The sequence below is a fragment of the Patella vulgata genome, chromosome 2 (assembly GCF_932274485.2).
Source record: "Patella vulgata chromosome 2, xgPatVulg1.2, whole genome shotgun sequence".
Taxonomy (NCBI): domain Eukaryota; kingdom Metazoa; phylum Mollusca; class Gastropoda; family Patellidae; genus Patella; species Patella vulgata.
This window is the reverse complement of record NC_065880.2, coordinates 6,278,303-6,303,635: the sequence shown is the minus strand read 5'-3', so window position 1 is coordinate 6,303,635 and position 25,333 is coordinate 6,278,303. Positions and strand designations below refer to the sequence as shown.

The following is a 25,333-nucleotide window of genomic DNA, read 5'->3' as shown; positions in this document are numbered from 1 at the left end:
CTACTGATTTATTTACCTTGATAAAATTGAGGTAATACTCTTCGAAACATCGCCTAAATAAATCAGTAATTATTCTTCCATAAGTTGTGTACTTAATGTCACTTAAAGAATAGATAGATGTATTTATTTCCAACTTTTGACCAGCCAAACAAGGATAACACTCTTATTGACCGTAAAGCATATAAATCAAATAGTCACTTTATTACACCCAACCAGTTGACGTGAGACAATTCAGCACGGATATAATACTGAAAATATGTAATAGATAAAACACATCATTATAAGACAAACCTGCGGACACGAAAGAGTTAACTACATATATATTGCAAGCAATAAGCGACAAACTTGGATACAAAATCAAGTGAATGGATCGGGTGGGGGGGGGCAATCATAAGCCCTGGCCCTACGGGCTTGTAGTGATGCGCGCTTCACCCAAAAAAGACAGAGAGAGAAATGGGGTTTAACGTCCACTCGACACAAACTAGGTCATTTCGGGACTAACATATTGTTCAATTTTATTTCAATAATTCGCTTATGGGCGAAGGGGTCTTTAGCAGTGGGAGGAAGCCGGAGGACCCGGAGAAAACCCACGAGGTTGGACAGGCGACCCTACTCCTTGTCACGTACAACCGGGGATTCGAAACCACGCCAGTCGACTCAATGACAGACTTTATGATACAGCGCGCGCACGCTAACCATTCAGCAATCCACCCCCCCCCCCCTCACTCAAAAAACGAAATAGAAAATAATAATAAATACTAATAAGAGAGACGATCAACGAAAAGGTGAAATTATATTTCCCAACCGCTGTATCATCCGAATACAACCATCCCCTGAGAGGTTATTTACATGTTGTTAATCTGGATATTCTCGCCCTGATTATAACATCTATCATCAATAACAGGTGTTTCCCCCAATTGTTCACAAAAATAAGCAATTGTTCGACTTGTGTCAATCCCGTTTTTCTCATCGAAAAGGGCCGATAATGTCATTGACAATCATAAGATTATCAGTAATATTTGGTGTTAGTTTCAGTCATCTTACCGTCCATTGTATAAATGAAATGAAATAAAATAAATTGGGGTTTAACGTCCTACTGTTCTGCTCCTAAACTGGGCTAATGAAGACGGGCATACGCCATACAGTGTGCTATGAGGGAAATTTTGCCCGGGCAGCGGCGCTATGGCCTACTCTTATATCGAATTCCAACTGCCAAGGGGTCTTTTACGTGCATGCCAATATATACACGGGACCTCGGTTTTTCGTCTTATCCGAACGACTAGACAGCTGTCTTTGTCAGGCCCTCCGTCCTGCATCACTGACAAGGGGAAACCACGCCGGAAAGTCTGGATGAACTTTCTCGGCCAATGCAGGGATCGAACACCCGACCTCCAGGCTAGCGAGCCAGCGTCTTACCCACTTGGCGACGTGATCCCCGTCCATTGTATACCATAAAAACAAACAACACTTGTAAGGGTCTTTAACGATATCAAATCTTCTGATGATTCACCTTTTGACATTCTGTGAAAAGAACTTGTCCAGCTCCATTATGACAGATTGGTCACAGCAACCACAGTCATACCAACATTGAAATGGAATTTTCTTATTTATCTTTCCAAGACAGTCACTATTTTTATTTTTTTTTTGACCTGTATATACTTCAGTGTACCAGTGATTGAATTTGGTTGTAGGAGACACACATATACTAGATTCGTAAAGTTTTCCTGAAATAAAGTTTTAAGGTGTAGAATGTTTCGCCAATGCAAAGACAATCTAGTTCCCAGGTAAAATGCATTAACAGTGAGTGGCCCAGTTGATTTGTTGATTAAAATAAGTATTTACAAAGCAAACTAGTTATTATTGTAATATTTCTTTATATCATCGCCATTCTTTACAACTGAATTAATGTATTAATTGTCTCTCTTCTTCTTTCTTCGGTAGCTACGGTGGCAAAGTGGGTATGGCGCTGACTCGCTTTGCTGGAGGTCGCGTGTGCGATCCCTGCATTGGACGAGAAAGTTTCTGGCGTGGTTTTCCCTAGTCAATGGTGCAGGATGAAACGAAAAACCGAGCTCCCGTGTATACATTGGCGTGCAGGTAAAATATCCCTGGAATTCCATATTCCCGCATAGCACACTGTATGGCATATGTCAATCTTCATTAGCCCTTTCGGAGCGGAACAGTAGGACGTTAAACCTCATTTCATTTCATTTCATTTCTTGTTTCCTCCAGTTCAGACCGCCCAGCCCCAATCCAAATAATATCGAATATTAAACATATAATATTCACGAGATAAATCTGCCTATTGCAGGCAGGACTTTCTTTAGGCCTTACTTCAATGTTATCTAAATTATCAATTAGACATTAATTAACTTACCAAGACCATAATCAACTCTTGATGGCACCGGATGCATGCGATATTTAGTGGATTTGAATACGTTTTGTCGTGGATGAAATAACCGTAAAAATAGATCATCGAGACTTTGGTTATTATCTTAATGACGACTGAGGCTAGCTTAAAATTGAATAGCTGATACCTAGGTTCTGGGAGAAGCAATTTGACTGAAATGTTCAGCATATTCTCTTTTCTTTATCTATTTTGTAACTATTATAGCGAGAACTGTCAGCTCTCTTTCTAATATCTTACCCAATGCCCTTTTAAGTGCTCCCCGGGTGGGTTACATAGTTCCCAAGAAAAAAAAACATTCATTGGCAGTGAGTGACATCCATGAAATTCTAAATGACTGATATACTCTATCATTCGACACCACCGTTCAAAACCCAATATTGATTGGACAGGCAGTGGTCAATACAACATGAACTTTATTACAAGGCAAAGATAATCACATGTAACAGCCAACACAGGTACATATAATATAGATCATCCAGATGGAAATATTATACAACAGGTAAGAGAGGTGGAATATAGGGAACATAATTACATATGCACCAGTTACCCCCCCCCCCCCCCCCCAAAAAAAAAAATAAATAATAAATACATGCATGTAACACTGAAAATACAATACAGCAAATACACCCCAACTCCCACAAAACAGGAAATCGTAGTGGAGCATACCGAAGATGATTACAGTCTTAACAACACCCCACCACCACCGCCCCAACAGATAATTAAAACAATGCATGCTAACATTATATGTAAATGATTTCATTATAAATATATACATGTGTCAATTAAAATAAAAAATAAAAAATACACCCCCAACCTCCACCCAAAAGAAAACATGCTTACATTATATGTAAATCATTTCAATGGATGTAACAAAAGTATATATAAATATATAACTCATAAAGTGCACGTTCAGCTTTATCTCTAGGTAGCAACAGTACAGTAATAATGATAATAATAAATGTCTTTTTCTATAACGCCAAGACTCAATAAAAAAATACTGCTCGTAGTGCTTGACAACACATCTATATAAAGTCTTTAGCTTTCAGTTATAACCTGTTTGAAACTGATGAGTTTTTAAAAGTTTCTTGAATGACGATAATGTGGTGCATTGCTGTAGGTTAACAGGTAATGAGTTCTACATTCTTTAAGTAACTACTGTCAAAACAACGATAACCAAAAGTTGTCATCCTGTAACTTGGTAGGGTCATTTGATTAAGGGATTGTGATCGCAAAGTTTTCGATGGAATGTAAGACTGAACAGGTTTACAAAAATATTTAGGAGCGGTGCCAGTAGAGGACCAATTTAGCGCAATATGAATCCCTTGCAAAAATATTTACAAGGATCTGTTGAATTGAAGGGAGATAATAAAAAAGTTTTCTTGATTTTAAATATCAAATAACAAGCCTGGGTACATATTAGCGTTTATTAAACCATGAGAAATTTTATATAGCGAAAAGGGCAAATGAAACATCGATTCTGTAACGTCTGTGAATTGGTGGACCTGCTGAAATCAGACACTAGTTCCCTAATCATTCTGGTCTACACACCAATATGCTGTGGTATATTCATCACTGGTCGGATCTTTCACAACGAAGTGGTTCAATTGTAACAAATGTCCTTTCAGTGTCCACTCGACACAAACTAGGTCATTTCGGGACTAACATGTGGTTTAATTTTATTTACATAATTCGCTTGCGCATAGGGGTCTTTAGCAGTGGGAGGAAACCGGAGGACCCGGAGAAAACCCACGAGGTTGGACAGGCGACCCTACTCCTTGCCACGTACAACCGGGGATTCCCTTTCAGTAAAATGACCTATAATATAAAAACGTCCACTCGACACAAACTAGGTCATTTCGGGACTAGCACATGGTTCAATTTTATTTCATTAATTCGCTTGTGCGTAGGTGTCTTTAGCAGTGGTTCGAAACCGGGGGACCCGGAGAATACCCACGAGGTTTGACAGGCAACTCTACTCCTTGCCACGTACAACCGTGGAATCGAAACCACGCTAGCTGAATTCAATGGCAGACCTTATGATACAGCGCGCACGTGCTAACCATTCGGCCATCCAACCCCCTTTACATTTTATAAAATATGAACAACATTGAACACCCTTTACATTTCATAAAATATGAACAACAGTGAACACTACAAATGTGAAAAACGAAGAGAACTGAATGTTATATTCGTGTTGTTTATTCTGATAGTCACGTCAAATCCACGCGTAATTCTGTGCCTGATATAGACACATGGTCTCATTCTCTGATGTTTGTTCCCGCAAAATGCCTGTCCCACCAGACCCCGACTCCAACGTCTATGGATAAAGATGAGTTTGTTCCTCTACAATTACATACCCTTGTTGATAAACCAACGCACCGGTCTCTCCCAGGTTCGCTAGAGTTGCCCACCCTTGTTAATATACTAAACCAACATCCGTGTCACCGTCGTCTCGGTTCACGACAGTTACGTGCCATTGTTAACATACTAGACCAATGCATGTGTTGCCAACTACATTTACCTGGACCAACGCACCTGTTATGGGCCAATATAGTTACCTATCCGTGTTAATATACTAGATCAATGTGACTATCTCCTACCCTTGTCATTTAATATAGGGGGTTGGATGGCTGAATGGCTGAATGGTTAGAGTGCGCGCGCTGTATCATAAAGACTGTCTTTGAGTCGACTGGCGTGGTTTCGAATCCCCGGTTGTACGTGGCAAGGAGTAGGGTCGCCTGTCCAACCTCGTGGGTTTTCTCCGGGGCCTCCGGTTACCTCCCACTGCTAAAGACCCCTACGCGCAAGCGAATAATGTAAATAAAATTAAACCATATGTTAGTCCCGAAATGACCTAGTTTGTGTCGAGTGGACGTTAAACCCCATTTCTCTCTCTCTCTCATTTAATAGAATATATAAATATATGTTATAGATAGACTAACCAGTATCACCGGCTTCAAAGGCAAGTATTGGCAAAGCAGTTATGTTTGTAATGAAACCCAAGTCTTCTCTGGTTTACCCCATCACACGAATCTTCAATACCACAGGCACATGCTATTTGGGCAGTACCGTTCCCAGCAAAATAGTACACTCTTTGTTGATGTATAGTTGTCCACGCTGCGTCATAGATAGTCGAATGAAAACATTCGAAATTGTGGTTTGTCTTGTACGCGTTAGTCCGGTCCTTTTTTAACTTAATGTTTTAATTGATAAGAAAGATTGTAAATACTTATAAATAGTAAGAAAAATAGTTATTCAGATTACATAGAAAGAGAGTAAATACTTATAATCAGTTAAAAATTAATTAATTAATTAGAAAAACAGTTTATAACTAATTACAAATTAGTAAATACTTATATTTAATTATAAAGATTGCAAATACTTATATTTAATTATAAAGACAGTTAATACCTATATTTAATTATAAAGACAGTAAATATTTATATTTAATTAGAAAGATAGTAAAACTTATATTTAATTAGAAAGATAGTAAAAACTTATATTTAATTAGAAAGATAGTAAATACTTATATTTAATTAGAAAGATAGTAAATACTTTTATTGAATTAGAAAGATAGTAAAACTTATATTTAATTAGAAAGATAGTAAAAACTTATATTTAATTAGAAAGATAGTAAATACTTATATTTAATTAGAAAGATAGTAAATACTTTTATTGAATAAGAAAGATAGTAAAAAATCCTATAACTAACAATTCCACTATGTTGTAAATTAATGTCTAGACAGCTTTCCTTGTCAGCCCCTCTGTCGTGCATCACCGACATCCGGCGTGGTTCTCCCTTGTCAGTGATGCAGGACGGAGGGGCTGACAAGGAAAGCTGTCTAGTCGTTCCGATGGGACGAAAAACCGAGGTCCCGCGTACACATTGGCGTGCACGTAAAAGATCCCCTGGCAGATGGAATTCGATATAAGAGTAGGCCGTAGTGCCGCTGTCCGGGCAAAATTTCCCTCATAGCACACTGTATGGCGTATGCCCGTCTTCATTAGCCCAGGTTAGGAGCAGAACAGTAGGTTGTTATACTCCATTTCATTTCATTTCATTTCATATCAAAGGTTTCGATAATTAAAACATGGACGGGCTGACAATATGGAAACATGTCGCCCACTAATAACTAATGAACTAATAAGAAGGCAATTTGGTGACAATATAGAAAATGTACAATTGTATTGTATTATATCTAAAAAATGCTGTAACTACAAAAAGAAATGATTTTAAAAATGATTATATCGTGTAATCCTGCTAAAATGAGACACAGAGATACCCTGTTCTACGCTAAACATGAGTGCTTGGGAATATTTGGAGCATATTGTGGAAGCTTGGAAAGACACATTACACTCTAGTTTAAAATTAATTATAGTTCCTAAATATCGACATGAAGCAATACATTACCTAGACATGCGAGGGGTACAACGAAATGACAGGTACATCAATGTCAGTACATTACCTAGACACGCGAACGGTGAAACGAAATGACAGGTACATCACATGAGATGGCCTGGTATGATTATCCAGTTGCATTGGCGCAGTTGGTAAAATAAAGCTACAGTTATGAATATACAAACTTCAGTCCGACCAGTCATAATAATCACCATAATCCTCTTCATTATAATCGTCATCTTCCTCGGTGGAATAATAATGATCACTGCTATCATCAGTAGAATAATAAATATCACTACAATCATCGTCATCTTTATCGTTTAGTACAAGAGTAAAGTATTTCTCGGGTATCAAGTCTTTCATGACGACATAATCTTGTAGATATTTTGGTAAACCAACTTGAGTTATTTTACTGCTGATTCCTGGCCCGATACATTCCCTTATTACTCTTCTACATCTTGACTTCAAACTTCTCGATTTACAGAAATCACGGAATTTATCGAGATGTTTACCTTCAAATACTTCCCGAAAAGAAACGCATCTGGAAGAAGACACCCCTGTATCTAAAGACGAGATTATATCATTCTTTTCTGCACCACTTTCAAAAAGAATTTTTGAAAGCATCAACGTATCGGGAAATTGAAATTTATCTTTGACCCTTCGAAGATCCAAGCTTTGGAGAGAACAGTTCTCTGTAACGAGATACCATATAAGATCGGCTTCGTCGTTTTCTAGTAACCATTCAAATAGAGTTTTTCTATTTTTTTCCGGAGTACCCAGAGACACGTGACATTTATTCGTCAAAAGTAATTTTAGACAGTTGATCCACTTCCTATCCCTACCACGACTACCAACCATTATACCATATATAGCTGATCTTCCATCTGTATCAGTTTTATCAACATCAGCTCCAGCCTCCAGTAAACATTCTAAAATAGATCTATTACAGTTGCTTGCTGCTGTCATCAATGGAGTTTGTCGTTTCTTATCACAATGGTTTACATTGGCACCAGCCTTCAATAAATCTTTAGTAATAGATCTTTCTCCATTACCTACTGCCATGAACAAGGCCGTTTGGCCATCGAAGTCACCTAGATTCACGTTCATCCCATTCTGTAGTAAGAGTTTTATAACTTCTCCCCGATTCTGAAGAGAATATCCCCTACATTTTTTAGCTTTGTGCAATCTCGAAACTAGTATAGCTTTGTGCAACGATGTTTTTCCTTTTAGATTTTGGTGATTTATATCACAATCTTTTGATATTAGCAATGTCACTAGTTCTAATTTACCTGTTTGGGAAGCAAGAGCAAGCGGTTTATCTCCATTTTCGTCTACCGTATTGACATCGATGCCGTGTTCAATAAGCAATGATGCTGTTGCATAATATGCCTGAACAAGTGCTCTGCGAAGCAGATTATCACATTTATGAATATCAGCCCCAGCCTCTATCAACATCTTAACAATGTCTGCTGAAGCAGATTGATCGTTGGTATAGTGGTAAGCGGGAAATAAATAGTTATAACGAAATGAATAGTCCAATACGAAACATCCGTTGTTATCTTTAGCGTGAACAAACGCCCCGTGTCCAATAAGTTGTTTGACTAAAACATGGTTATCAGTTTTTACGGATTCCATTAAAGGTGTAACGCCATTTTTATCAGTGCTGTTAACATCACAACCAGCTTTAATGAGTATTTCAGCAATAGCCGTCCGTTGCCGTCGTATTGAAGCCATTAATACAGATTCCATGTCGTAACCTAATTTAATATTGACGTCACAACCGGATTTAATTAATGACCCCACCATCTCTTCATTTCCTTGACATACTGCTAGATACAGTGGAGTTTTATTCGATGAGTTCAGTTGGTTTATGTCCATACCATGGGTTATTAATAGCTGAACACATTCATCGTAAGAATCTGCCTTTTGGTCACTCCCTGCAAGACAATGAAGGAGGGTGCCTTGGTTTGTTGTCATATCAAGGCTTGCTCCTGTCTGTACCAAATATATTACCGTTGTCACCATACCACGGTTAGCAGCCAGTTGGATTAATACAGATTCCATGTCGTAACCTAATTTAATATTGACGTCACAACCGGATTTAATTAATGACCCCACCATCTCTTCATTTCCTTGACATACTGCTAGATACAGTGGAGTTTTATTCGATGAGTTCAGTTGGTTTATGTCCATACCATGGGTTATTAATAGCTGAACACATTCATCGTAAGAATCTGCCTTTTGGTCACTCCCTGCAAGACAATGAAGGAGGGTGCCTTGGTTTGTTGTCATATCAAGGCTTGCTCCTGTCTGTACCAAATATATTACCGTTGTCACCATACCACGGTTAGCAGCCAGTTGGATTGGTGATTTCCCATTCCCCGCTTGTAGATTCACATTCGCCCCTGCCTCCACCAATAATTTTACACAATCAAGAACTCTCTTCGGGTTTCGTACATCAATACCAAATAACGACGAACGTTTCTTCATTCCATCTATACAAAATTGTAGGGCAGAATATCCAAGATTCCATGACTGTTGGTTAATGGTATTTATTAGTTCACTGTTCAACAAAATCTTCAAACTTTCAATGTTTAGTTCATGACAACATAACATTATTAACGTATGTTCTCTATCTGGGTTCTTATCAAGATATTTGAGTTTTAGCAGGTATTTTAACACCTCGACCTTATTGTTTTTGGCACACTCAATGAGGACACTCCAGTAGTTACCGGATATTGAATGTAACAAATAATTACTCGATGGTAGTGCAAAAGAAAGAGGTATTCCTTTAGAGTGGAGAAATTTAACACCCTCCGTGAAATCAGATTCTATTGCAGCCTTCATCAGAGTTTTACTGGTTTCAATGTTAGAAATACACTCAGGAGGCAGCACCAGTTTAGCTATTGGTAAGCATTTGTTTTTAAGAGCATTTTCACAGAGTTTTACCCAAAACACATGTCGTATACCGTATTCGTTTCCTAATTCCACATACTCCTGTATAATTCTTTCTACGGCAACTGTATCATTTTTATTTACAGCCTTTTCTAACCTGAAATAAAACATCCAATCAATATTAAAGATAGGTTGATATGGTATGAAACACAAGATCCCTTTCTAAATACAATCTCTTTTAACTTAAAATAAGGTATGAAGAATGCAATATTAACGTTATCAATCCGCAAAAAGACAATAAATCCAGAAATATCCTCAAATATAGGATACAAGTCATCAATACGTATGGCTTTACAGACGACACGGACATTTAACATTTCATAAGCACACTTTATTTTAATACTATGTATAGTTATTGTTGTTAATATGTAGCAGACATCGGGGTTCTGTAAATCGGAAAAGGTCCAGCTATAACAGATGGGCAGGTATACGGAGTCTTTAATACCATCTACATATAACGATTTTATTTGAATAACCAAGATTCGAATAAGGGTTAAACAAATTAATGATGAAGTGTGTGGTCGATTTCATAAAAAAAATGAACTGATGTTAGTCGGGGATGACTGACATTAAACAGCGCGCCATACAGGGTATCGTGTCGCGTGATAGGACAATCCCATGATATCACATTGAACGCATCGCCATAGTTAGCATATTGGCTTTTTGAAGTAATCATAGAGATTTTATTCATATTATAAGCCTTCCGCTTGACCAGGAAACGTTTGTTTCAGAGATATTTTGATTATTATTTAATGTGTATATTGTTACACAATTGAGGAAATATCAATTTACAACCTCCATACATGAAATCGATTAGCCTTATCAGATTATGACATTGACATTGGTCTGACGCGGCTAACGGCCACGCGGAAGTCTTTACTTATGACCCCTGGCCTGAGTTATAACGCAACTGCATATTCTCTTAGATATCATTTGTCTGGTAATGCAATCTGTATTAAAGACTTGATATGACATCCTTTGTCTAGAAAGAGTTTATAAGCAGAAACGAAAAGTAGATAGGACAGAGCGGAGGCCGTGGGAGCCTTGGCACGGGACGAAACGGAACAAGGGAGGGCGTCTTGGAGTTGGCACATTTTGTGCCAAGCTAGGACATGGCTCCCTCAATACAAGTTAGTTCTGGGTGTCTTTAACATTACGATGTTTTTAACTGATATGCAAGAAGCAGAGAATAAAAGTATTATATGATGTTAAACTAGTCTTGTCATCTGACCCTGATATAAAGACTGTAACAATATGTGTTGTGTCATTTGATTTGTGTTTGATATGTTGTCGGCGCTTAGAGCAGTGTTCCATTTTACATTATGAATATGCATAATATACTGGCACAATAGGTACATGTACAATATAATATTTTGCGTGATACAGTTGGAACATGTATAACATTTATATCCTACTCACTGTTCTCTGAATTCCTCTGCTTTACACCGACTCATTATAACAAGTTCAACCGAAGACAATGTAAATTTGTCAAATTATTCAGTGGTAGATTGGTAACAGTGAATCTTGTTTCCTATAAAACATATAGTCTCGCATAACACCTGGTAACCGATATAACAAATGGTCTCGTATAACCAACCACACAGGATTTAAACTGTCTAGTTGAACAAGCTAACAGGCTAATTTCTAGGAAACACTATTCTTAGAATGTAAAATGAAAGTAAAATATTGACTAAAGTAAGATTACTAAATCTTCACCCTGCAGTCTCAATGTTAATTTCATATGATATACATGGATACTTATCTTGTTATATCGTCTTACATGTCACTATGAGCTGATTTAAATAAATCTATGACATGTTTATAAAACTTTGATGAGCCCGCCCCACACACATTTAACTAAAATTGACATTAGTTCAAAATGGAAAATATATTGTGTTACTAATGTGTATATTTATAATGCGCTATGCCCAATCCATACAATGTATGCTCAAAGAGTAACACAAATGTGTATTACAAAAATAAAAGTAACTACTCTGGATAAGATATTTGAATAAGTAAGTCTTTAGCTGTGATTTGGAAACAGTGTAAGCTTCTGGTTCTCTGATTCTGGATGCATTATATATATTTATGAACATTATATTATTTATCAACAGTCCCAAGACGGACGAATAGTACTTTAAAATGTTAAAATGTTATTAAACCAGTGTTTGTGTCGGCATACCTTTTATCTTTTCATCATTTACCGTGAAACAAAGGAAAGTTCTAAAGCTGTTGTAATATTGCAATCTATTGAAACTGTACACAAAGAAATGAATAAAGCATTAATACTTGGATGGTAATAAAATTGTTTAGTCCTTTATTCGCTTAAAGCGCATTATCATTTATAAAATCGTCAATATGTTGCTCAAATGTATAACCTTATTACGACAATAAATGGCGCATAAAATTATATATGGGTTGATATTTATACAGGACAGAAAATCTTTGTCGGTTTTACCAGGGAGTGAATGTGGTTATATATCTTTGTCGGTTTTACCAGGGAGTGAATGTGGTTATATATGTTTGGTTTATTTGTAGTGCATACGTTGTATTACCAGCGATTAAAGATAAGATATCTTAAACATACATTATGCAAGAGCTAAATCTGCCTATTGCATGTCTTTTTTAGGCCTGAAATGTTATCTAAATTATTAATTAGACATTAATTAACTTATCCAGACCATAACCAATTCTCGATGTTATAGCTAGCCTGCGATTAGAATCTGATTTGCTGCTCAACTTTCATTCATGAAGTCATGATTTAATCATGAAATGGATAACCGAGACTATGTTTTTTTATCGTACACACTTTAGTAATGTAATGATCGAGACAATCGAAGCATTAAGTCAACCGTTCGGGAGAATAATTCGTAAAATCTGCTAATATGGAAACCAATCATCCTCTCAGCAGAGGTACTAATATGCAATGCAATTCGGCGAAAGAACCAAACTAACTTTTTTTTTTAATTTTTGTTAATGTTAAAACTAAAAATACAAAATTATAAAGTAAATACTATCGCCATAACTACCATCGAGAGCAGTCATTTTTGTTCGATTGCCCCTTGTGTTGTTTGTCTATTTGCGTGAAACTTGTATCATTACACACAGATACTATATTAGTCCATGTGACAGGCAGATATTCATTACCAATTTGATGAATTGGTTTAACTATGATTTTCAGTTAGCCTTAGGTCTAAAGTGTCCAAAATTGGTTGATGGACTTCCGGGTCACTTTGCCAAATGTCAGTTTGGCGGCCATCTTTTAAAAAAATGGACGCCGTTTTTTTTCTTATTTGAAATAGTGCGAGTCGGGGAAGCCTTCATAACTCCTCAACAGTTTCATCTATATGGATATGTAATATATCTCAAAATGTTCATAATATAATTCTGCATCTGCTGGTATATGATATATGTTGTTTAATCAATACTATCAGTTTTAAAATAAAAGATTAATCTGAAAAAAGCAACATTTTCGATTTTTTTTTTTCATGTCTGTTCGTATGTTTACTAACAAATCGTGTTCAGACCCATATAAGCCAAATTATCTGTTTGGTCAACTTAAGTGATTGAATAGATATCAGAAACATTGATCATAAAAAATAATCTCAAATATGAGTGTCCCAGATCCAAGATGGCGGAAATTCAAAATGGCGACAAAATTTCCTAAAATGGTCAATATGTCAGATAATAGTCATTTCATTGTTTGATATGACATGTACTATCCAATGAGCTTACAATTAAAGATTCATTACGTAAGATTTAGATAAAGAGCTAGCCATTCTTGCTACAATAGTTCGAAAATAGATAAATGTAAAATGAATAATTTGACAATTTCATTCAAATTACTCTATTGCGAGCGAAGATATTAGCCTTTGAAGGTTTGACAAGACACGTGCAATAATTCCAACCACTGTACTGGTTGCTCGAAGCTAAGTCTCGCTCCTCCATTTTTAGATTAAATCAAAATATGACTAATACGTTCTAATTTATTTAATATCGGAGAAATCCGATGCCATCGAGAGTTGATTATGGCCTGGGTCAGTTAATTAATGTCTAAATAATAATTTAGAAAACATTTCAGGCCTACAGAAAGACCTGCAATAGGCAGATTTAGCTCGTGCACAATGTTTGTTTAATCTAAACAAAGAGTTTTAAAAATCCAAGATGGAGAAAATTCAAAATGGCGGTCAGAATTTCCATAACATGAATGACTGTTTTATATAGCTTATAATGTCTCTTTTATAAGGTTTTCAGAGTCACTGAACATGAATAAAAACTCAAAAATAATGCTGATACTGCTAAAAATGACACATCCTATGCGCCCCCCCCCCCCCCGCACACACCCCATAAACAATACAATGGGGCATAATATGGAATTGATTATTTTGTATCTCACAGATCACAAGACATTTCACCAAAATAGTGAGTCATTTTAATTTCATCTACTATGCCTTTACACCATTTTAAGCCGTATTGAGAATTATTTATGATATATCCAGTTGTTAAGAATTTAAGATCTCTTATTCGTTCAGAAATGGTAATGTGGTCCGTTTTTACATTAACGCCTCTATGCCCGGCAACTTTTGTCGTATAGTCTAGTAGGCCTGCAACCAAAATTTTTAGCTTGCTTAGAAACACAGTTCCGCTACAAGGTCCTCCCTATTAAACAAACTATACATATTTGGAAAGCTTATAACACCAGGAACACAAATCCAATTAAAATGTTTTAAGGCCAGATGAAAATTGTGATAATTGTCAAGTAAATGTTATATTTATACTGACAATTGTGAAGTTTGACATAAAATTACACATATGATACCTAGGATAGGACAGGCTTATCTTTGCTCCGTGAACGACGGGGTTCTCTACAACCAGGCTCGAAATATCTTTTGAAAAAACTGACTGTAATTTAAATGGTACTTTCTAGAGTATATCCTGGTGTTTTTAGCTTATGCATATATCTTAATAATTCATCAAAAACGACATAAATTCATAACTACGCGAGAACATTGACTAGTTTAGGGACCCCCGAAACTATCATACTCCTTTTGAGTGTCCATCCCTGAAAAGGGAGGCAAAAGATATGATGTTAAAACGATAATTCATATATTATTTTACAGATATATATATTAAAAAAATGTCTCCTTTTTATCCAATCGACAATTTATTGTTAGTTCATGTAGAAAGATATGGTGCTTATAAACGTGTTGCAAATTTCCGTATTACATGGTAGACTTCAACGTATCATATACACAATAGGTATTTATTTTACAAGTATAATAAATGTTTCCGTTTTATCGAATGAACAATTTATTGTTAATTCGCTTGGAAAGATATGATGTTAAACATGTTACAACTGGTATATTAGTCGAGTATTTTACATTTTACAGAAAGTTTACGTTTAATCGAAAATTCCAATAAACAGTTTATTTTTAAGTTGAAGGGAGTGTCCTACAGGTGGTAGACCATATTAAATGCTGCTTGAATGTGTATTTTCATAAACTTTGTATGCATATAGATTATTATACTGAAGGTTCGTCTGGATAGAAAATACGATTTTGTGTGAAACAGGTGTCCTAGAAAAAATGGGTTCACTAACATCAAATATCTGGTTCTACAAATTGTATTTGTCCCTTCTAAGCTAATACCTGTGCGGAACAAACCTTTCCGTTTCATCGAAAATTCCAATAAATAATTTAATTTTAAATTCAGTGGCTACGAAAACCCTATACATGATATATCACAAGCCCTAACTTGCATGATACTATAATAATAATAATAATAATAATAAAAACTTTATTTAATGAGGCAACGTATTTAGTTTGCAAAAAAACTAATCTTCCATAGGTCCCTCCTAAGCTACAAAGACATATATACATGTAATATCAGGATAAATTTAAAATCATTAGAAATGCAATAGCAATTTAAAGTGGGGAGTTTGATAAGTCACTCCCAAACTTCAAAACATATACATTATACAAGTAGAAAATAGGAAGAACACTATAATTACACACAACATAAAATAGAATGCAGTTGCAAGTTAAAAATAATAAGTATGTCGTCAATTGAATATTATGGTTCCTTCAGTGTGCAAAATAAATGACTTTTCAGTTTAATCTTAAAATTTTCAACATTTTTACACATCTTTATATCAAAAGGCAGATTGTTCCATAAAAGACATGCAGAATAATGAAAAGTACGTTTCATGGATTCCGTTTTGCAATTTTGAAGAAAAAGAGATTTACTGGTCTGTGAACGGAGCAAGATATCCGTTTTGGAAACAAGAGATTTTTCAATAAAATAGAAATTTAGATAAAGTGGAGTATTAAATGTAATAATTTTGAATGCTAAGACAATTTATTGTAAAGAATCCTCTGTGTAAGGGTAAGCCAACCGAGTTTAGTAAATAAAGAGGTGGACGGAGTTTCAATCGGTGCATCAAGAATAGTTCTTGCTGCCCTCTTTTGTAATTTTAAAAGAATGTCTAATCTACTTTTGGTAGCATTTCCCCAAAAAATAGAGCAATAATCAAATATTGGTAGTATGTAACTGTTATAAAACAAAATTCCTGTCTCGTAAGGTAAATGATCTTTTATCTTATTTAGGAGAAATATTTTTGATGCAAGTTTTTTTTAGACATATCTGCTATCTGTGCTTCCCAATTAAGGTCTTTGTCAATTTGAATTCCAAGTAATTTTGCGGTAGTAACCGTCTCAATTTTCTCACCATGGAGTGATAAAGTTAGGTTTTTCTGATTTCTTTTGTGTTTTGATGAAATCGGCATTGATTTTGTTTTCGAAGGATTGATTACCATCCCATTGTTTTCACACCATTTAGCAACCAAATAGAGATAATTTTGGAGATTATTGGCGATGGATTAAATATCTTTGTGTGAACAATGCAGGGTACTGTCATCAGCAAACAAATCTATCTGACTTGATTCAATATTGAGTGGGAGATCATTTATAAAAATAAGGAATAGGAGAGGACCCAGGATCGACCCTTGTGGAACCCCGCATTTGCTTCCGTGAGTCAAGATATGATTCAATCAAAATTTGTGAATTATTATCAAATCGATAAAGATGTAGTTTTTCAATAATAAGCTTATGATCAATGAGATCAAATGCGTTGCTAAAATCAAGATACACTATACCACTCATCGCACCATTATCGATAGCATCAAGCCAATTACCTGTCATTCGGATCGGTGCAGTAGCACATGAATGATTTGATCTAAATCCAGATTGGTAAGCATAAAGAACATTGAAGGTTTCCAAATAAGTTTGAATTTGAGTGCTCAAGTGCTTTTCGAATATCTTTGAAATTGTGGGGAGAATTGAGATTGGCCTATAATTGTTCGGATCATCTTTAGCTCCCTTGCGGTCATTTTGGACATCGGACAGAACCCCAACCGAAAATGACGTCACAGAAGTGACATAATCTCAAAATTGTCTTTAGGGACAAATTTTGACACAGAAACAACCCGTCCCCAAATATCGTTTCGATTGTGACACACTAGCTAAAAGTTCACTAAGTTTGTGCCCTGCCTCGCCGACGTTCAACATTTTAAATTTGACAGTCTACTTACGACTTTTGTTGAGTTTGCGGCCACCGCAGCTGTATAGGGAGGACCACTGGGCGTATTTATTTATGCTAATTGAATAACTTAAGAAGATCACACACATAATTTGGCTAAAATTACTCTGAACAGGATTTGGTAGTAAACTTATAAAATAAATCATGAAAACCTGGGAAAATAAAAATGCCAAAAGGTTGCTTTTTCCAGAATAATCTGTTGATTTGGAAAATATATGATTCATTCAACAACAAGTATCATATAGCACCAGAAGAAGCATTTTCTTGTGAACATTGTGAGCCACATTCCATATCCATAGGTCGATCTTTTCGGGAGTTATGAAGGTTTCCCCGATGCGCTCAATTTCAATGAAATAACGGCGGCCATCTTTAAAGATGGCCGCCAAAATGCAATTTAGCAAAGTAACCCGGAAGTCCATCAACCAAATTTCAACACTTCAGCCACCAGGCTAACTGAAAATCATGGTTGAATTTATTCATCAAATTGGTAATGATGTTCCAAAATCCCAGGTCTGTCACATGGACTATATAGCACAGTGAACGCTTAAGACTGCCCCCCCCCCCCCCCACGTATCATTAAGATGATCCAATATTTGTTGTCCGCTAGTTTGTCCGTTTTGTTTGCGTGTAGTCCAATTAATTATAGCAAGATAGTAAATACCTATGATTAATTATAAAGTAAGCCAATACTTATAATTAATTAAAAAGATAATAAATACATGTAATTAATTAGAAAGATAATACATACTCATAATTATTTAGAAAGATAATAAATACTAATAATTAATTAGAAAAAAAGTAAATAATTATAATTAATTAGAAAGTTAGTAAATACTCATAATTAATTAGAAAGATAGTAAATACTTACAATTAATTAGAATTGTAGTAAATACTTATATTTAATTAGAGATACAGTAAATACTTATATTTAATTAGAAATATAGTAAATACTTATATTTAATTAGAAAGATGGTAAATACTTATATTTAATTAGAGTGATAGTAAATACTTATAATTAATTAGAAAGATAGTAAATACTTATATTTAATTAGAAAGATGGTAAATACTTATATTGAATTGGAGCGATAGTAAATACTTATAATTAATTATAAAGACAGTAAATAATTATATTTAATTAGAAAGATGGTAAATACTTATATTTAATTAGAGCTATAGTAAATACTTATAATTAATTAGAAAGAAAATAAATACTAACATTTAATTAGAAAGTTAGTAAATATTCGTAACTAATTAGAAAGATAATAAATACTTATAATTATGATGGCAAATACTTATAACTAATTACAAACGTTGTTATATGAGACTGTAAGAGTATATCTGACAATTCAAAAAAGTAATTGCATGTCATTAGATAAGAGAACGCGAGATAAATAGAAACAGTCCGTACATTCACGGGTGTTTATTCATTCTATACTTATAAAAACATGGTAATGCACGGACTTTTTCTATTTTTCTTTCATGTTCTCTTATCTAGTGAGAGTCAATTTTGTTTATGAATTGTCAGATATCCTTTCAGTCCCATACAACAACTTTTGGTCTTCGAAGGAATTATTAGTGAGCAGAAATTCGCCCATGTATCTATTATCACCCGTCACTTCATTCAGTTATATAACGGGATAACCCGTGTTTTCCTTTTGCGTTCGTCACTTCCTATTGTTGAAATATTGATTACTCATCCATCGTAGCAATGATCTCTGTGATAAAATAATATTTGGAACGTGTTTAACCAGTTCTATCGCATATGTGATAATGACTGGCACCAATATTCTTCTTTAATGATGACCGGATGTGTAGGGTGAAGAGTTTTATTGAGAATCGTTCAGAGTTTTACGTCCATGTGATATCGTAGAAACGTTATAGTAAATCAAATTGCCAAATATAAGTTCAATATTAATAAACTTAACAGAGTGGGATATTTCAGACAAAGAACGAATATTAATAACAATAATAAAAGTCCAACATATAGATGTTATACATATATGAAATCAGCGACACACACTACAGATTTTGATAATACAATTAAATATAAATGAATTAGAAATATATACATTATTTACATAAATCATTCAGTAAATGAACATGAATATGGTTATCTACCCTTATAAAACGAAGGCGAAACGGCTGGTTTGTAAACTGTTTTTTTTTTGTGATTGGTTCGTAGACCTTATCTACAATCAAGGCTAGGGTAGATAATTTGAAATCGTGGAAACCCTATGGATTAACCCAGGGTGTAGTGGAGTAGAACGGAATGAAAACACTGGGGATACCGAGGATGATGTTTCACGTGGATTACGAATGTTACGAATCGCCCCGAATCCAACCGTTTTTTCCGATTCCTAGATAAATCATAGATGATTCTTGGAGTTCGTAAGTTATTCTTGGAACAAAATCTCTCATGGCCAGCTTTCATATGGGCTACGAATGCCCAGAATCGTCCCGAATCCAAACCTTTTCTGATTCGTAGATAAATCGTAGATGGTTCGTGAAGTTCGTGAGTGATTCTTATTTGGTTCTTACACATTCGTATTGTTCGTAGTTCCGCCACGAAAGCTTTTGTTTGTCAAAAACTTTCTTCGACGGTCTTCGAATTTCGGAATTCGTAGATGTATCGTAAACCCTCCGTAGCCATTTCTTGTCGTCCGTAGCAACTTTCTATTCGATTTTTAACGAATAGTTCAAATATCGTAAACTTTTCGTAGCTTTATCGGCATTATTCGTGGAGAGCGTAGTGTATTCGTAACTGTATTGGACATATCCGTTACTCATTCATAACTGAATCGTTTTAGTTCATATAGATGTTTCTTTCATTTCGTCGAAGCCTTCCGTGACATCCAGCATATTTTTCAACGGATTAACCTTGAATTATCGAAACTCTTTGTGTTAAACTATTCGTAACCGCTTATCAACTACTCCAGATTCTCTACGATCTTTTTGATATGTTTGCCGAATCACCAAGAATTTCGATTCGCCAATATTCGTAGCCCACGTAAAAGCCAGGCATAAGTGTATACTTGATAATCAGTTTGATTGAACGATACTTTTGAAAAACATCAATGTGCAATTAATTAAGCGAAAATAGTTGATTATAGAGACTTTAGTCAGACGAGTCATAATAATTGTCTGGTTATTATACTAACCTTCATCACCACAGACTTCACAAAAAGAGCCTCTACCAAATTTCTTTCATCATACATGTTTTCAGAATATGTTAAAGAGAGTTTCATCATAATAGTCTTTACCAGAATAGTCTTCATCATAATCATTTTAAAAATAATAATGGTATTCGTCATATATATAACCTGTATTGTTTATTACAAGAGTAAAGTATTTCTCGGGTATCAAGTCTTTCATGACGACATAATCTTGTAGACGTTGTGGTAAACCAACTTGAGTTATTTTACTGCTGATTCCTGGTCCGATACAGTGTCTGATTTCTCTTCTACATCTTGACTTCAAACTTCTTGATTTACAGAAATCACGGAAGTCAGCGAGTTGTTCTTCACACGTATCGTTTGATTCTCCCGGAATCAAATTGTATGTGGAATCCTGTACCGAAATAATGTTCTCTGTTTCTCTCTGTGGTGCACCACTTTCAAAAAAAATTTTGGAAAGCGTCACATTATCTGGAAACCTAAATTGACATTTGACTCTTCTAAGATCCAAGCCTTTGAGAGAACAGTTCTCGGTAACGAGATACCGTACAAGATCGACTACATCTTTTTCCACCAACCAATTATCTCTAGCAATATAACATGGGGAATCTGCTTGGTTTCTTTCCAGTAACCATTTAAATAGAATGCCCAAAGTCACATGGCATTTATTCATTAAAAGCAATTTTAGACAGTTGATCCATTTCCGACCCCTAGCACCAACCATTATACCATGTATAGCTGATCTTCCATCTGTATCAGTTTTATTAACATCAGCTCCAGCTTTGAGTAAACATTCTAAAATAGATCTATTACAGTTTCGTGCTGCAGTCATCAATGCCGTCTGTCCATCGCTATCACTCAGATTAACATCAGCTCCAGCTTTCAGCAAACCATTTACAATCTTCCCGTTATTCAACCAGACTGCAATCATTAAAGCCGTCTGTCCATCGCTATCACTCAGATTAACATCAGCTCCAGCTTTCAGTAAATCATTTACAATCTTCCCGTTATTCAACCCGACTGCAATCATTAAAGCCGTCTGTCCACCGCTATCACTCAGATTAACATCAGCTCCAGCTTTCAGTAAATCATTTACAATCTTCCCGTTATTCAACCCGACTGCAATCATTAAAGCTGTATTTCCAATGTTATCACTCAGATTAACATCAGCTCCAGCTTTCAGTAAATCATTTACAATCTTCCCGTTATTCAACCCGACTGCAATCATTAAAGCTGTATTTCCATCGCTATCACTCAGATTAACATCAGCTCCAGCTTTCAGTAAATCATTTACAATCTTCCCGTTATTCAACCTGAATGCAATCATTAATGCTGTATTTCCATTATTATCAACATGGTTTACCGATGCACCATATTTCATCCATTCTTTACAATGACCGTCTCTTTGTTTTTCAACGGCCACCATCAACGCTGTTTTCCCATTCTTATCACCAATATTCTGGTTGTCTACAGCAAACATCAACGCCGTCTTACCACCATAGTCCTGTAGGTTGATATTACAGCCAGCTGTGAGTAGTTTTGCTACTATAAATTTATGTCCTGTTCCTGCTACCACCATCAAAGGTGTTTTGCTATTTTCATATGAGGCATTATCGATGCACTCTGCTTCACCTCTCAAATTTGCAAATTTCAGTAAAACATCTAAAACTATTGAATCATTCAAGAGAGCTGCAAGGTTTATTGCAGTTCTACCTAATACATCTCTCGGTTTCAGGTCAGCACCAGCCTTTAGCAAAATATCGGCATTAACATTGTCCATCTTAGTCACTGCATTCATCAATGGAGTTTGTCGGCTCTTATCACAATGGTTTACATTGGCACCAGCCTTCAATAAAACTTCGGTAATAGATCTGTCTCGTGCATCTACTGCCATGTACAAGGCCGTTTGTCCATTGGCGTCTCTAAGGTTCCGGTTTATTCTATTCTGCAGCAAGATTTTTATAACATTGCTCCGATTCGGATGAGAATATCGCCGAACTTGTATAGCTTTATGTAACGCTGTCTCTCCTCGTTGATTCTGATGATTTATATCACAATCTTTTGATATTAGTAATGTCACCAGATGTGTTTCACAATTTTTGGAGGCAAGAGCAAGGGGTTTATCTCCATTTTTATCTACCGAATTGACATCGATGCCGTGCTCGATAAGTAATGAAGCCGATTTATAATCGCCACTATCAATTACTCTACAAAGATTTTTATTATGTTTGTTAATATTAGTCCAATCTAACCCAGCCTCCATCATCATCTCCAGAATATCTGATGAAGAATAATGTCTATAAGGATGGTAGTAAGAACTTAATAAGTATCCCAATACACACAGACCTTTGTTATCTTTAGCGTTCACAGATGCGCCTTGTCCAATAAGTAGTTTAGCTACCACTTGGTTATCATTTGTTACGCATTCCATTAAAGGTGTAACGCCATTTTTATCAGTGCTGTTAACATCACAACCAGCTTTAATCAGCATTTTAGCAATAGTCGTTTCTGCTATTTGTATTGCCACTGATAATATTGATTTCGAAACGGTACCTTCTTTGATATTGACGTCACAATTTGAATTAATTAATGACTTCACCATCTCTTTATTTCTTTTACAAACTGCTAAATACAGTGGAGTTTCATTGGATGAGTTTAGTTTGTTTATATCGAAACCTTTAGATATTAATAACTGAATACATTTATCATACGAATCTAACTTTTCCTTACTTCCTGCAAGATAATGAAGAGGTGTATCTGTATGGCCTGTAACATCAATGCCTACTCCTCTCTGTGCTAAATGTATTACCTTTTCTATCCTACCACGTTCCGCTGACAGAAGGATGGGAGTTTTCTCATTAATATCTTGTTGGTTAACATTGACAGCCTCTACGAACCTGAAATACAACCATATAATAATTATGTGAAAGATGGATTGCCATGCAATGAACTCCCCAAGAACCTTTCCCTTCAGCTGACATGGTCAACAACGGCTCTATCATGTTTATTTACAGTCTGGTGTAAAGAAAGAATAAAGTGAATATCAGACGTGCATCCGGGGGGGGGGGGGGGGGGTCGAACAATTTTTTGCCCCATATACTCTCGCGGGAAAGGAGAATAAAAATAGTTTAGGCTGGAAATCGTAATTTACTCCGAAACGACTCCCCACCCCCCTTTCTGAAAATCATGGATTCGCCCCTAAATATTAACTGTATCGGGCAAATTCGAAGACGATAGGTTGTCGCTGTCGGGCAACTACTAACTGCTAAGTTATCAACAGACTATAAATCCACAAATGACTGATGCACCATTTCTTAAACATAGGCCCAATATCAACTTTGTCATGCATTTAAATTGAAAGCTGGCACAATGTTACACCTTTTATGTGCCCACATTTTCATGTCTGTGTGTCCCTTCACATTTATGTTTGCTTACGATCTACAGGCCACAATTCTTAACCTATTTTATCTGACCGTAACTTCTGGGTTAAAGAAGCCAAATCTCTATTCTTTGGCACATAGAAATGGACACAAATGGTTCGCAACGTATATGATACATTCAGTCGTTTCAGTTATGTTCGGCGAAATACGTGAAGAGTCAAAATTGAATGGCTGTCTTTGGCGTCTAGTTATTGCAGTCTACACAGGTAGTATTCTCCTGTGGAATATGTTTAGCCTCGTTCATCGTGTCGCTTCATTACAAATGGCGCTCGAAAACATTCTGGCAAGCGATTCATGTGCCAGTTTTACAATTTTCATTGAAAACGCGAATTATTTGTCAATTTAAATCAACATTGATGTTGTGATCTTACCAGGAAATTATTGTTAGGCAGATGATGCTAGTCAGAATTTGATCCAAGCGTGATTTTAAAAATACATTCCACCTGATTAAGTACACATTGGTGAGCGTAGCTAGCCTACCAAAATAGAAAAGAAAATTGTCCATACCGTCACTGCCTAGTTACGAATATACGTGGATACCCGAAAACGCGTTGTCCCATGCCATTCCTACTGTCCTGCTGGGGGGGTGGGGGAGACCGAAAAATCCCGATGACCCTTTTCGGATAATACCGGGGTAGAATACGGGACCTCCAGGTTAGCGAGTCAACATTTCACTCAATGAGTCACCGTAGAATGACATTAATTGAATTGTAATATGGTATTATCATCATATTGGTTTCCGGTAATTGGCCGAGCTGCCGCGTCCTTAATTTTTTACAATTAACGACCAGTTACTAAAATGTAGAATTGCATTGATCTAATCGTGATATGACAAGCGCCTGGACAACAATTTTCACGGGCTTAACTGATGTTATTAATATTCCTCAGTTATAAATAACAGGATCTGCAAATATCACTAATTATTGTTTCTTCATGGAAGTTGACTAACTAAACCTAGGGGTATTATTTTATGCTCATCTACTAAGAGTAAAATACCTTCATCAAGTTTGGACACTAAACAGATTGTTCAAAAAAACAATATATTCAATCTTTTCGTTGTTCACTTTAAGAACATTGATCCCCGTCCATGTACGAATCTCACTGATATTTTTTTTCAATATTAGATTTGGAGAGATAGTTTATATGATTGGTACAACTGGTTGACATCCGCGTAATGTTGTAATTGCTGACGATGTTTCTGAATAATTTTGGACAATGTGGTGGTGTATATGCTAAACAAAATTTGGCCTAAAACTTATCCTAGGGCTCACTGAAGCTCGTCTCGTTTGTCAGATTGTTTGTATAATGACATATTGGGAACTATTATTTTTAAAATAAGATTTTATAGATCATTATACTA

General features: G+C 35.7%; 2 protein-coding genes across 2 annotated transcripts; both read right to left on the bottom strand.

The window, feature by feature from the left end:
* Positions 1-6,016: 6,016 nt before the first annotated feature.
* Positions 6,017-11,458, bottom strand: LOC126810229 (serine/threonine-protein phosphatase 6 regulatory ankyrin repeat subunit B). The gene is made up of 2 exons (XM_050535206.2): positions 11,184-11,458; positions 6,017-9,861 (listed from the first exon to the last, which is right to left on the bottom strand). Exons 1-2 carry the CDS (start codon positions 11,216-11,218, stop codon positions 6,996-6,998), a joined length of 2,901 nt encoding a protein of 966 aa, XP_050391163.2. The 5' UTR covers positions 11,219-11,458; the 3' UTR covers positions 6,017-6,995.
* A 4,055-nt stretch (positions 11,459-15,513) lies between these two features.
* Positions 15,514-23,445, bottom strand: LOC130010786 (fibronectin type 3 and ankyrin repeat domains 1 protein-like). Its single transcript, XM_056098832.1, has 4 exons — positions 23,431-23,445; positions 22,938-23,225; positions 22,323-22,403; positions 15,514-15,528 (listed from the first exon to the last, which is right to left on the bottom strand). Exons 1-4 carry the CDS (start codon positions 23,443-23,445, stop codon positions 15,514-15,516), a joined length of 399 nt encoding a protein of 132 aa, XP_055954807.1.
* Positions 23,446-25,333: the final 1,888 nt, after the last annotated feature.